General features: G+C 42.2%; 1 protein-coding gene across 1 annotated transcript; it reads left to right on the top strand.

Moving 5' to 3' along the window:
- Positions 1 to 9,236: 9,236 nt before the first annotated feature.
- On the top strand, positions 9,237 to 15,450 carry SLC10A4 (solute carrier family 10 member 4). The gene is made up of 3 exons (XM_027056382.2): positions 9,237 to 10,147; positions 10,914 to 11,124; positions 14,331 to 15,450. Exons 1-3 carry the CDS (start codon positions 9,552 to 9,554, stop codon positions 14,841 to 14,843), a joined length of 1,320 nt encoding a protein of 439 aa, XP_026912183.1. The 5' UTR covers positions 9,237 to 9,551; the 3' UTR covers positions 14,844 to 15,450.
- The last annotated feature ends 9 nt before the right edge of the window (positions 15,451 to 15,459 follow it).

Here is a 15,459-nt window from a genome sequence, read left to right as displayed (position 1 = left end):
ATTTCAATTTGCTCTCATGGGAGATAGCTTTTATTTATTTGCCCCGTGGCCCCTTTCAATTTGCTGTCTGTATTTTCTAGAAAAGTTTCATTTTATTTTATTTTTTTCAAATTCAACGAGGAGCAAATTTTAGACTATTTTAAATCACATGTGTAGACCTCTCTGTCTTAATCTCTACTTTCCTACTATAGCTGAATGTACGATTTAGGCAATTCCAATGCCTCTGTTTCTTGCCTTTGCTCTCGTCTCAGTGTGTTGTCCAACCTTGTTTATCCTCTGCTTTCCCTCCTCCTCAGAGATTTTAATTTCGTTAAAATGTTTTTACTGTGGCTGTGACTCAAGCGGCTCAGCTAGCTGCAGAAACACGATGTCATTTAACATTCCAACCCACAGCCCAGACAGTTGCACATCAGGTCACTTGGAGCAGGACTGTTGAGACTGCTTTGTGACAATGATTGGCAACACCGGCTGCCGCAACACAGCCTGCAGAAAACCAGCTGGTATGATAAGGGCAATAATTCCACTTTCGTTCCAGACTACAAATCAGAGCCGAGTTAACAGAAGTGAATGTTGTCACCAGGTGACAATTCGACACCAAAGCCACACTCTCGATTCCCTCTGTGTTGGTTGGATAAGACCACACCCGTTCATCAATCCATCTGCCATTCATTCAACTATACACAAAGCAGGCCTATTTAAGGATAGGAAGTATGCAAAGGCAATGCTTAGGACACACAACAGCCCTAGCACAGCTCCTGCTACAAACATACCTGTAGTCTCCTGGAGAAGGTAGACTTCCAAAAAATATTGACAGGTGCGGGTGAGGTCCAAAACGGTGATCCGGGAAACCAAAGAAGATAGCGCCTGACTCTAAGAGGGAAACGAAAGATGAGTTAAAGGGGCTTACAGGGAAAGTGAGATTTGAAGTAAACATTAAGGGATGGATTGGTATTTCCCAAAGAAGGAAAAGGATGGATGTATTCCCAGAGGAACATGTATAGAAAGGCAAGCGACTGCTGACAGCCGTGCCATTAACAAAAGTGAAGAAGAGGAGATACAGGTTTGGGCTGGATAGAAGGAATTCTGCTTTAGGAATATTTGCAGTTATGGGTAGTAGATTGAGGGCTCAGATGAGATTTGGGGCTAGAAATGGAGATCTGGGAGTAAGTCTCTACAGTTCATAGCGAAAGCCAAATGAGTTAATGAAATCACCTAAGAAAGTGCAGAGGGAGAAGAAAAAAAAGAGCCCATGAGTAAATCTAGAACAGCAACACTTTTTAAAGTGTACTTATTCATAAAGAGAGTAGGGTAGGGGCAGAGAGAAAGAGGAAGAGAGAGATTCCAAAGCAGGCTCAGTGCTGTCAGTGTGGAGCTCAGCATGGGGCTCATTCCCATGAACCACGAGATCATGACCTGAGCTGTTTATGTCTGCTCCCCAGGTCTCTGCCATAGGCTTCAAATTGACGTTCAGTTGCATATTAGATTCCAACTGGACATTCCAAACATCCTATACTCAACACATCTAACACTTTGCTACTTGAGTCTCAAACTTGCTATTTTGCCTGTGTTCTATATCTCAGTTCATATCATTACCATCCACCTCATCTTTCAAATTAGAGCTTAATTTTGCTTTGAATCATTTCTCTCCTTCACCGCAAATGTACCTTTTCCTCTCAATTTCCATGCTCACTCTGTGCTATGAGCTGCCATTATTTTCTACTGCCATAGTCAACCTCCTGCTTGACTCTCTCCCTGTTCTTTGTGCTGTTTCTATCCATCTACCCAGAGCTTGGAGAATTGTCTTTCTGCGTCTTGAATCTGGATATGTCACTTCCCTGTACAGAAAACTTAGCTCACTTCCTGCGGTCCCAGAATAAAGTTCAAGCTCTTTACATGGCAACAATGACCCTAAAAGATTTGCCTTCACTACCCACCTTGCCCCATCTTGTTTCTTGACCTTGCCACTGTGTATGCCTGCTCCATTCCCCGTGATCTCAGGGGAAGTAATGTGCTCCTAAGACTTTGTGCAAGCTGGTCTCCTTCCCTAGAATGTCCTTGGCCTTGCTCTACATGTTGAAAGTCCAGTACTCATTGGTTAGTTAGACTTAGACTCCACAGCCAGAATTGATCTTTCTCATCTCATGTGAACCTGAATATATAAAGTTCATCACAATGTGCCTTGCACTTGTACCCTTAGCTGTATGCTTTTGTTCTCAAGGAGCTGCAAGGTCCTTGAGAATATGAAACGTACCTTATGTCAACCTCTATCATTCTCCTGTCTAGCAAAACACTGGGAGATTAATACAGTGTTTGAATCGAGTTGTTATAACACAATATTATGAAAAGAACTCTGAAATTTTAGGGATCTATGTCTGTTAATCACAGCCAACTCTGAAAGGTCTAGAGAAATAGAAGAAACTATATATATATATGCGCACTTTGTATACATACCTATATGTATCATATGTATTCTAAAATACCAGATTTTGGAGGAAAGTCAGTTATTGATTAGTTAAGACTAGTTAAAACTAGATTAGTTAAAATTTAGTTAAATCAGTTAAAATCTAGGGAAATTAGTTAAATTAGTTAAAACTAGATTAGTTAAGATTAGTTAAAACTAATATTTAATTAGTTAAGAGAGAGTCTGGGGCACCTGAATGGCTCAGTTGGTTAAGTGACTGACTCTTGATCTCAGTTCAGGTCTTGATCTCAGGGTGGTGAGTTCAAGCCCCGCCTTGGGCTCTGTGCCAGGCATCAGCCTACTTGAGAGAGAGAGAGAGAGAGAGAGAGAGAGTCTAAGCAAGTATGATGAAAATCTTTAGTACCAACTTTCAATTCCCATTTTTCCAGCCCCCATAAAGTCCTTTCAGCACAATTTTACAGAAATGATGGGGGAAAAGCAGTGACTTTATCTACTACCTCCCAATCAATATTCTAGACGAAGTAGGGCAATGGATAGCAATGACAGATACTGATAAGCAGCAGCCATGGGAAATCATGCTCATATCTATTGAATGGCAAGACTAATTCAATATTGAAAGTAAGAAAAAATATGAAATATAAAATTATTAACAAACCACAGTCTTGTCTTAGGATCACATGAACCCAGAACTCATTACTATTCTCCAACACATACCATTACTGACTAAGGTTAAATGGGTGAGCAAGCTTCTTCTGTAATGGACAACAGGTTTTAAATTATTCCAAGAGAAACTCACCTTTAAAGAGTGTTTAGGGGCATCTGGGTGGCTCAGTCAGTTGAGCATCCAACTTTGGCTTAGGTCTTGATTTCACAGTTTGTGGGTTCGAGCCCCGCATCAGGCTCTGTGCTGATGGCTCAGAGCCTGGAGCCAGCTTTGGATTCTGTGTCTCCCTCTCTCTCTGCCCCTCCCCTGCTTGCACTCTGTCTCTGTCTCTCTCTCTCCCTCTATCAAAAATAAGTTAACATTTAAAAAAATAAAATAAAAATGAGTGCTTCGAAATAACATTTCTTAAATTAAAAAATGTTAATGATTTATCTACTTTGTATGGCATGATGAAAATTATTTAAAAAAAAACCCAAATCCAAACCAATTAGTGGAGTCTAATTTTAATAAAACTTCTTTTTGAAAAAAAAAATCTCATTTTTCCTATTTAGTGTATTGTCTGGTAACTTAACAAGAGGTAATTTTTCAGTTGGGAATCTTGAAAAACATCACTGGAGATTTTTTTTTCATGTTTGGATCAAATAAATTCTCAGTTTAATATCCTGCTAGAGCTTTGTAGATACTGTTTTCTCCTTCTCAGTTTATCAGATGACAAATGTCTCCTGATACAAGCTTTATGCCATTCAATGATGGCTACGTGATGTCCTCACTACAGTCTTCCATGCATCGAAAACATGTTGAAATGTTAGCACTTCAAGAAAGCAACAGACCTCTCACTTTTCAGGTTAGTTGCCAGTGACGGGAAAGTTAAAGGAGAGATAAAAACAAGGATGTAAACTGGTTGAAGAACAGACGATCAGCAGAAAAAAAAAGAACAATCTTTCTGTGTAAAGCAAAGCATGAAGGGATATGTGGAACGCCGAGGGCTTCTCTGGAGCAGACTCTGAGATGACATGAGAAGGAGAATCTGGATTAAATCAAATCTCTCCTGATGGCTTTTTGGTAGTGACTAGGAAGTGTACAATTGAATCACATGATCGAACAGCACAAGATGATACTCTTACAAGATGACTGAGATCTGATGCGTTATCAGAACAAGCAGGATGGGCTGGGGGAAAGTCACGGACCAAATTTGTCCCAAGACTGTTCTGGGAATTATTGGGAAGCAGGCTTTCTCTTTCCATGGGGGGTTTAAATTGGTAAGATATACAGGTATCCCTGGCTTTTCAGAAGTTCGCACATGGCCACTTCACTTTTATGAAAGACCTACGTTAGCACCTGTTTGAAAAGAAATCTGAAGAGAATTTTCCCTTTTATGCTAAAACGATAAAATGAGAAAGAGGAAAATAGCATTCAGAGTTTGTTTTGCAATGAGCTGTGACGGAGAGAGCTGTCACTCTCTCCCAGCAGTGAGAGCAGCCTCACCAAGATCTTTCCCCCAAGAACTACACTTAGCATCTCAGCAGCAAGCCTTCACAGCTTTGAACTGTGTCTGTGAGCATCTCTGTTTTATCTCCATTTATTACATTACATTCATCCGTCAGCAAGATGTGTTTTAAGTTATCAGAAAAACATAAGAGAGTCGATTTGGGGGGTCTAGGAATGCTCAGAAACTTTCCTGCATAGATGAATGGTAATGGCTTCTTCCCTTTATACCATTCCAGCTTACGAAAGATTTCATAGGAACGCTCTATTTGCCAAAAACTGTATGGGGAGTTGTTGAACCTCCCTATAGAGAAAGTATACATGAAAATGAAGATACCAGTAGAGGAAAGGAGAGCTGAGAAATGGAGAGGGACGGAGTCCTCATTTTAACTTGGGAGCCAGCCACAGCTGGAGATTTTTCATTTTCATGAGTCAATAAATGCCCTTTCTGGCCTTAAACCAATGTGAGTTAGGGTTTCTGGCACATCACCTGAAATAATTCTAATTTTAAAAAATTTCCAGAAGCAGGGTTGTATTATCAAATTGCTTTGCCCAGAAGCTGTATCAAATACCTCACCACCGTCAAAGGTGTTTGAGTGCTTTTTCCATTGCATTTCCAGCATTAGATGTTGTTGACCTTGAGAATTTTTGTCGGTTTGGTTTTAAGTTTCATATTTTGTGTTTAGTTAATGACTAGAGAAGTACAACTTTTTCCATTTAATAAAGAGCATACACTTTTTTATTGTATATTGTCTGTCTTTTGCCTATTTTTCTCTATCAACCTTTATTTTCCCTGTGGATTGATTAAAGTGACTTAGCCCTCGACACTTGTGGAATTTATTTTTCCTCTGGGTTTTTTATTTTAAAAATAACATTGCTACTTTTCTCATTATCAAATACTATTATGGCAGAAATTCAGAAACACCATAAAATATAGAGAAAAAACTAAAAATCACTTTTAAATGTTTATTTACTTTGAGAGAGAGCATGTGGGGGAGAGGGTAAAGGGCAGAGAGAGAGGGATAGAGAGAATCCCACGCAGGCTCTGTGCTGTCACTGCAGAGCCCCATGTAGGGCTCCATCCCATGAGCCTTGAGACCATGACCTGAGCCGAGATCAAGAGTAGGATGCTTAACTGACTGAACCACCCAGGCATCCCTAAAAATCACTTTTGTTTTTTTAAAAATTTTAAAAATCTTTATTTATTTTTGAAATAGAGAGACAGACAGACAGAGTGCATGCAGGGGAGGGGCAGAGAGAGAGGGAGAATCCAAAGCAGGCTCCAGGTTCTGAGCTCTCAACACAGAGCCTAACATGGGGCTTGAACTCACAGCCTGTGAGATCATGATCTGAGCCAAAGTCTGATGCTTAACTGACTGAGCCACCCAGGCACCCCTAAAAATCACTTTTAATCCTATCACTCAGATATACTATACACTGGAGAAATTCCCTCTAAATTTATATATATTCAATATATTTACTAGAATATAAATCTATGTGTGTGTTTATAGCTTGTTTTATCACTTAAGATTTTATCACAGGAACTTCTCCCTTATTCTTATTATTTCTCTAAATAGATCTTGGACTCTTTTAGAAACCTGGGAAAATTCATGGACTCATTTTTCAGGGAAAAAAAAAGTACATATACAGAAAAGTTCATCATTTCAAGAGGTTCTTAGATTTATGTATGGACTCCAGATTAAGAACTCTGATTATAAACATGGTACTTTGTATCTGCATAGCAGTCTCCTGTATTAGTGTACTCATTGATTTAACCACACTGCAACAGGCTTAGGAGACAGACTTTGGGATCCAAAAGCTTGGGTTCCACTCCTGGCTCTCTCCCTAGTAGGCGATAACTTGCCAAATTTCTAACCCCATTAAGCCTAGCCTAAGGGTTAAAGGAGATGGTCCATGCAAAGGCTTAGAAGATTGTCTGTATATAATACACACTCAATGTAGCTTTCATTAAAAAATTATTTTTTGGGGGCGCCTGGGTGGCTCAGTCGGTTAAGCGTCCGACTTCGGCTCAGGTCATGATCTCGCGGTCCGTGGGTTCGAGCCCCGCGTCGGGCTCTGTGCTGACAGCTCAGAGCCTGGAGCCTGCTTCCGATTCTGTGTCTCCTTTTCTCTCTCCTCCTTCCCCACTTGTTCTCTGTCTCTCTCTCTCTCTCTCTCTCTCTCAAAAATAAATAAACGTTAAAACTTTTTAAAAATTAGCTCTGGATTTTATATGTTTCAAATATTTTTTTCATTTTGTAATTTGCATTTAACTTTTTTCCCTTCTGTCTTTACTGCTGTGCATAAAATGTTTATGTAGCCATATCTAGTGAGCTTCCCATTAGGATTTCTTCTGTTGCTTTTTTGCTTAGGAAGACTTCCCTTATCCAAAGATGATACAAATATGAGCCAAAATTTTTCTCCAGTATTTGGTTGTATCATCATCATTATTATCATTATCATTATTAACTCTTTAATCTATTTGGAATTATTTTTGGTGTTCGGTGTGCGACATAGTTCTAAATTTATTTCTCACCTCCCCAGCCCCCCATTGTATATTTTCCGGGTGCTATGTTGTTGTCTTGCCCTTCTATATATTCTCTCTCCTCTGGATGGGCCAGACCCTCGTTGGTGGCAGCAAGAGTAAAAGAAAGGTAATTGAGGAGGCTACACCAGTAACATACCTGATTGTGAGCTCTGTTTTCTACTCCTGGGGTTTTCTTCCAGTGAAGGAGATCAGAAAGAAGAGGGAGGCTTTCTTTACATTGACAATAACTACATCAGGAGGAGAGATGACCACTCCGCAGGCCCCAAGAAGCCCCCAGAACTGCAGGTTTACTGTGAGCCTGCTGATTTACAAGCCAGGCCCATCCCTTTCTGCTTTTTGCTCTTTGTCCATGGCATAAATCACCTCCCATATCCCTCCCCAAACCAAGACGGGAGCTAGTTGGATGAGTTGGGCTGCCTCTAATTACCGCTTATTGAATTTGATTGTGGATTTTAATATCATTAACACAAGGAGGGGGCAAAAACAGGGGCGGTGTCTACAGTTAGGCTTCAGCTGGCCCTCTGCCATTTGTGTTCTTGGCTAATCTCATCCTGTGGTTTAAAGAATGTGAAGGCTCAGCAGGGGCCCCTCCTTATTTTGTCTGTTTCTCCGCGGGTCTCCCCTGGATATACTTACTTAAAGAAAGTATTCGGGTGACGTGTTTCATTGTATATCTGAGTATCTTTGTTTTGCTTACATAAGCCTGAATGAACACCTAGAATATTTTTGGTCATGTTCCACTTCCTTCAGAGCTCAATAGATGTCACTGCATGGTTTTCTTGGCTCTACTGTTTTAGGAAAGTATGACAGTACGTTACTTTCCTAAATGCTTGCGCAGCTCTGCCCTCATGGAATTTAAGGTCTAATGGAAAAAAGATACTTTATTTGTGACTAAGAATGCAATACGCTGTGAATGTAATCTTATTTTTCACATTCTCTGTCATTTTCATGAGATTTGGAGAGGAGAAAAGATAAACACGTGGGCTCAGTCCACCACTGGGAAATGGAAGTCACCCAGTCTCCTCTGGTGTCAGAAAAGTGGGGAGGGACAAGTTCCTAGGGGGAAGAATCCACTCTGGGGTCCTGGCCCCATGCAGTTCAACCCTGAGCTAAGACTTCTATCTAGAAAATCCTCCTGTTGGCTTTCGCAACTCACCTGGCTTTGGCTTTATGGTGTCTCCAGACAGGTATAGATGCCTTCTCAAATGGCTCCACCTCCCTGGTATGCAGGGAGCTCCCTCTCTTTGTAGATGCCTCTGGTGACTGAAAGTTGCTGAGCCAACAGTCCTGTGAACTCTAAATCTGATTTGTTTGGGGGATAAACCTGTCCGAGGCAGGGAATCCCACCACTTTATTTCTTTCTAGTCCTTTAATCCCAATGCCGGGCTGTGCTCATAACACTTCATAAATTTATGGCCACGGAGATATCCTCTCCCCAACTGCCAGTAACTCCCAAAACACATTTTCCACAGAGCCTTTTCTTAGCAGAGCTCTCCAGGGTCCTCGTTAAGGACATATCAGATGCACATTCATCCAGACACTACCTGTGGGTTTGGCTGCTGAGGCTGAGACTTCCCTGCACCTCAGATTCCTCACGTGTAAGAACGAGTTAACAGCATCTCTCAAGGCTCTGCTGTGACAATCCAGTGAAATAATGCACACGCACTTGCCAACCCCCCAGTACTGTTATTACTTTCTACTTTGAGTCTGAACGCATTTTATTTAAAAACTGTTAGCAAATTACGTAAAGATTACTTAAAAAAAATTTTTTTTAAAGAATTAAAAAAAAAAACCTGTCAGTAAATGAAAGCCAGATATTGTGTCTTGCTACCAGAGAACCGCTCACATTAAGTCCGGGACCCTTCTCGATGCTCAGGGTTGCAGGCTCTTCGAACAGTGTATACAGTTCATGTGCATGCATTGATAAGCTTCCTGTATGTGTGGTGTGTGTGTGTGTGTGTGTGTGTGTGCGCGCGCGCGCGCGCGCGCGTGTGCGTGTCTCCAGATTTCATTATGAAATGGGCAGAGCCCATCACAGAACTTGATCGGCAGCCAGGCACGGTTTTTCTTCTTGTCCTTTGTCAGCTCTTTGTTCCGCCCCTGGCTGCACTCTAACAGAACCACTTACTGGTGATTAAAAGGAGGGACCCGGCAGCGGGGCGGGGCCTGCCAGGCGCCTGGGCCGGGCGATTGGGTTCACCCTGGGGGGCTGCGCTTTAAGTGCCGCCAGCGGAGGACCCCCCCCCCCCCCACCTCCCGCAGCACCCGACGCCGCGGAGACGTCAGCGGCGCGCAGCCGGAGCTCCGCACCTAGCTTCGCCTGCGGCTGCGGACCGACGGACAGGCGGACGCGGGCAGGTGGCACCGCAGGACGCGGGCAAAGGCGCGCGGGGCCGGGGAACAGCGGAGCCGCGGCCGCCCGCCTCGGCGCCATGGACGGCCCCGACAACGCGACGCTGCTCTTCGCCCCGTCCTCGCTGCAGCCGGACAACTACACGCTGTCGCCCAATGCCAGCAGCCTGAGCGCCGGCCCCGACCTGTCCGTCACCCCTGCCTCCAGCGCCGGCCCCAGCCCCGGGCTCAGCCTCGCGCCCAGTCCCGGCGTCGGTTTCAGCCCCGGCTCCGCGCCCACCCCAGAGCCGACGGCAGGCAGCTCGGCGGGCGTCTCGGCCAGCCTGGGCCCGTCCCTGTTCCCCCACTCCTGGGCGCACCCCCAGACCCCGTTCTGGGACACGCCGCTGAACCACGGGCTGAACGTGTTCGTGGGAGCCGCCCTGTGCATCACCATGCTGGGCCTGGGCTGCACGGTGGACGTGAACCACTTCGGGGAGCACGTCCGCCGGCCCGTGGGCGCGCTGCTGGCCGCGCTCTGCCAGTTCGGCTTGCTGCCGCTGCTGGCCTTCCTGCTGGCCCTGGCCTTCTCGCTGAACGAGGTGGCCGCCGTGGCGGTGCTCCTGTGTGGCTGCTGTCCCGGCGGGAATCTGTCCAACCTCATGTCCCTGCTGGTTGACGGCGACATGAACCTCAGGTACGGGCTGGTCCTTAGGCGTCTTCTCCTGCCAAGCAGCCGCGCTTAGCCGCGGGTTTCAGACGGAGAGGAAGGAGAGGCGGTTGGAGAGAGGCGTGGGAGAGGGAAGACGACAGTGCAGCGAGGGGTTGACGCCCGGGCTTTAGAAGCCAAGGCGGACATGAAGAGGTAGTGCTGTGGGGGGAGAAACCTAGACGGGGACAGGGCTGCCGACTGCCTTGGGGTTTCCTGCACAGCTCTCGGACCATCCTTCTCCAGTTTGGGCTGTCAGCGCAGGTCCTCGGCCTCTAGAAGACAAAGGGAACTGGGAAGCCTGAAGCTAGGACTCTCCGGAAATCCAAAAGCAAAAGAGGGCAATTGGCCCCGATAAAGAAAGTGATCTCATACAGAGGACAATATAATTGAGTTCCATCCAACAAGTCGTGTTCAGCAGCCTTACCACGTCTAACAGGGTGCTTTGGAGGATGAAAAAAAAGAAAGATGTTCTTGCCCTCAGAATCAACCAGACTGTAGCCAGCTCAATAGGCTTTATAAAGCCAGGGGCAGCAGTCCTGAGATCCGACCCCACCCCCCCCACCTCCCCATCCTGGGGTTCATGTTTCAGTTGGGCTTAGGGGTGTTGTTCTCTTGGCACCAATGAAACAGGTTCTCACCCCTGACTTCAGACTCCAGATTTGCAGTCTCTTTCTTTCTCCTGTATCCAATGTGCAAGAGAGACTGTTGGCACAGAGCCCATTCTGAATTCTGTTCATTCCCCTTTCTGCAGCATCATCATGACCATCTCCTCCACGCTTCTGGCCCTAGTCTTGATGCCCCTGTGCCTGTGGATCTACAGCCGGGCTTGGATCGACACCCCTCTGGTGCAATTACTACCTCTGGGGGCAGTGACCCTGACCCTCTGCAGCACTCTCCTCCCTATCGGCTTGGGGGTCTTCATTCGATACAAATACAACCGGGTGGCGGACTACATTGTGAAGGTAAGGTCACTCGTAGAGAGTCCTTGGTCTCTGACCCCTGGCTGAAAAAGTTTGGGAAAGAGGGATAAACTTGCATGGATAAACTTAAAAAAAAAAAAAAAAAAGTTTGTGCCACAAAGAAAACTTCCACCTTTTGCAGTTTCAAAAAACTCATAGCTTTAATTAAAACATAACTTAATTAAAAAGAGCATAAGTGAGCAATTAGTATTCACAGGAGGAAACATATCAGGAGGGAGAGAGATGAGAGTGCCATTAAATGGCAACATATTGTCCACTAACGAATCGTGGTGTTACTAAAAATCAAAGCAGGTGAAGTGAAATTATGTGAATTGAACTTGAGCAGTGTTTTAGAAATGCATTCCTATGTTTTAAAAAAGTGGAACTCTAATTCTGAGAAATTGTGTAGAAGGTTTCTTTAAAATGTTTTATTAATTTTCTAAAAATAAGTTGACCCTAATAGGACCAAAAGTAATTTAAAAATCACATTGAAGGAATATCATACAATGCACAAAATATTGACTTTAAAAAGGCACAAAATAAAACTGGGTCCTGGATAAAGAATGCAGAATATATTACTGTTATTAAATCTGTGTGTTTCTTTTCCCTTCCCCATTGCGGTAACGCATGTAGTTTCTAAGGCTAGTGAAAGAATGAGGATTCCTATTATTTTGTGCAATATTTCCAATGTTGCTTTGTTTTAAAAAAAATGATACCTTTTGTAGCAGTAGAGATTTTGTTAATTGTTGACTGGAGAAAAAATTTAAATATTTGTCAACTAAGCTTTCTTTGAAAACTCAAAAATAGTAAATAAGAGTAAACCATGAGTAGGACTCTCAGTTTAGGAAGTTACTCAAATAAAACACATAACTAATTACTGTAAATGCACAAATTCATTTAGCCAAGTGAAGAGAAAAAGAGTTTCCCCAATGTTTCAGTTATGTAGATTTAAAGACATAATCTTTTGTGTTTTATTTATATTAAATACATTAATTTTAAATAATTAATCCAAAATTTGATTAATCAAAGGAGCTAACTTTTATTAACATGAAAAATAATGGGTTCTTTTGCAAATATAGCCAGCCATGAGTAAAATTGTGCTCTGTAATAAACATATATATTTTGAATGTAATAAATTTATATGTACATGTAAATATGCATATATTTTATATGTTATACATAATATACCCATAGATAATCTTAAGATGCATTAAGAACTTATTAAGCTTAATCATTAAACTAATACTACAAGATCTTAGGAATTCTAAGGGAAAATCAAATAAGTTATTCCCATGCTAAAAACAGATAAATATATTTAAATAATAGACAATTCAACAAGATTGGGTAACTTTGAGTTTAAGGTGAACCTATTCTTACTCCTTAACCAGAACATTCATAAGGTATGTTTTATAACACTTTTACACTTTTGCAAACACTTTAAAATGAGCATTCAATGTCAGTGCTCACCCAAATGATTTAAAATAGTTCAAAAGAAACTTTGGTGCCAGTATTTTCACAATGAAGAATCAGATTTCCTGTCAAAGCTTTTGATGTGAACACACTTTGAAACTTAATATTAGAAAAGTTTTAGGGGTTCCTGGCTGGCTCAGCTGGTAGAACATGAGACTCTTGATCTTGGAGTCGAGAGTTCAAGCCCCACATTGGGTGCAGAGATTACTTTAAAAAAATTTTTTGATTTATAATAGTTTGTTTGGTTTCTGCCCATTGTACCTTTGTAGCATGAGCACCTTATATAATAAGTATTTTAGCACTCTCTATGGTAGACTTTTTACCAGCCCAGATACATTTTAAGTAATTTTTTAAAGATTATAAAGTATATGCCAGTCCCACAGACTGCAAAGGGGTTTTGCCTTAAATATCCAGTGAACCAGAATCAGCACTTAAACTGTTCTTTTGGATCTCTAGTTTCCCTCACAAACACCTCCTACCCCATTAAAAAAAAAAAAACAAAAAAAACTAGCTAACTACTAATCTAAAGGAGAATGAAGAGAGGAATTTTTAGGTTTCCACCTTACTATTTACACAGCTTGTCTTACTTGAATGAGTGAACTATATCAGTCAGACATCAAAATGACAGAATGTTCTATACAGTCAATTGTACTGTATCTAAACTCCATTATATGTAAGAATTCCTAAACATCATTAGAGATGTATAGGTGGGATGTTTCTTGTAAATAGATGAAAAAGGGGTGTTGCAGAATTGCAAAGAATTCCTCACATCTTGTTTGTTTGTTTGTTTTTCACTTACATAATCTAAGAGTTGGTGATTGTTTCAGTGTTGCTATCAATTCTCTGAGATATAAAGTATTTTCAAGTTTGAAAATATCACATACTAAGTTTCATACTTAAAACAATTTTTTAAAATTTATTTGAGAGAGAAAGAGAGCGAGCGAGTGCAATGGTGGGGGAGAGGGGCAGAGGGAAAGAGAGAATCTCAAGCAGGCTCCACACTCAAGTGGGACTTGATCCCACAACCCTGGGATCATGACCTGAGCCAAAATCAAGAGTTGGACTCTCAACAGACTGGGCCGCCCAGGTGCTCCTTTATAAACGTTTTTTTTTTTTAATTTATTTTGTAAGTTTCATACATTTTAGTGGCTTTTTATCTCATGGGTTGAACCAGAGATCAACCAGAGATATATCTCTTATGGAAAACATGGGGTCCTGTTCAGGGAAGGTAACTTTTCTTTTCCTCTCTCTGTTCATCAGACCATACTTGGTATATCAGGCTTTATTCTAACTGCTGTTTAGAAGAGGCACATTCACAAATTAAATGCATGTTCTGAACAGTCAGGACTCCCACTGCAGAGTTATGTGAAAGTCTAGAGACAATCTGCTGGAGACGAGTAGCCTTTTCTTCCTGTTTTTTAAACCAGAAGTCGGGTCTGTGCTGCTCCTGAGGGTCTATCCAAGACGATGGCTAGTTGTTAAAGAAAGCAGATTGTCACTAGACATAAGGACAGGCCTCCAAACAATCAGAACTGTCCAACTAGGATCTGGACTCCTCCTGATGAGGTGACCTATCCATCCTCAGAAGTGCTTTGTCAAAGACTGCTTAGGGCAAAGATCTCCATTTTGTGTGTGGGGTGAGGCTACATGGGTCTCTTCTCCCAAGAGCCGAGGATTCTCTTGCCTGAATTCCTTTCCGACTATCTTGTTTCTGACGGCTTGTCATTTTCCGTTACTAGGTCTCCCTGTGGTCTCTGCTAGTGACACTGGTGGTCCTTTTCATAATGACTGGCACTATGTTAGGACCTGAACTGTTGGCGAGCATTCCTGCAAGTGTTTACGTGGTAGCCATTTTCATGCCCTTGGCGGGCTATGCCTCAGGCTACGGCTTAGCTACTCTCTTCCGTCTTCCACCCAACTGCAAGAGGACCGTGTGCCTGGAAACAGGGAGTCAGAATGTGCAGCTCTGTACCGCCATTCTAAAACTGGCCTTCCGGCCGCAGTTGATAGGAAGCATGTACATGTTTCCTTTGCTGTATGCCCTTTTCCAGTCCGCAGAAGCAGGGATTTTTGTCTTAATATATAAGGTGTATGGAAGTGAGATACTACACAAGCGAGATCCTCTAGATGAAGATGAAGATACAGACGTTTCTTACAAGAAACTAAAAGAAGAGGAAATGGCGGACCCTTCCTATGGCACAGTGAAAGCTGACAATTTAATTATGATGGAAACCACTCAGACTTCTCTCTGAACACGGAGATACAGAGGAGTTTCTATCTTGCTGAAATGTTACTTCATATTTATGATGTTTTTCGTCTGTGGTAGTGAATGTGGTTGACATAAAGGGTAACACATGGTTCACATTATCATACATGTAACAGTTATGACCTTCTTCCCGTTGTAAGGTTGTATTGGTGTATTAACCAAGCACTTTCGCAAATTACACATCAATGTCATAATACAACTTGCACCCGGGACTGCTGAAGTAAAGCCTGAACATGTTCATGTGCTCTTTGGTTTTTATCATTACCAATTTCTAGGACTGTTTCAAATACATACACTCTCAGAAAACAGGGTCTTGGAAATGCAGAATTTGGGTGCACTCTTATGGTAGTAAAAACAAGTTTTGTTTTGTTTTGTTTTGGTAAAACATAACTTGTAAAGCAATTTGTAAACCATAACTGAGTTGAATGTAATTGTTGTTAGAAAAAAAAAAAGTGCTTGCTCCATGTAGAAATACCTGACAATGTTGAATTTTGATCTGTATTCAAAAAATCCCCAAACAGGTCAACTAAACAATGAAATACAGTTATTTTATTGTCAAACCTGTATCAAATCAGAAAAAAAATACATTAATGCATTTGATT

Source organism: Acinonyx jubatus, chromosome B1 (assembly GCF_027475565.1).
Source record: "Acinonyx jubatus isolate Ajub_Pintada_27869175 chromosome B1, VMU_Ajub_asm_v1.0, whole genome shotgun sequence".
NCBI classification, from domain to species: domain Eukaryota; kingdom Metazoa; phylum Chordata; class Mammalia; order Carnivora; family Felidae; genus Acinonyx; species Acinonyx jubatus.
This window is presented reverse-complemented; position numbering and strand designations above follow the sequence as displayed.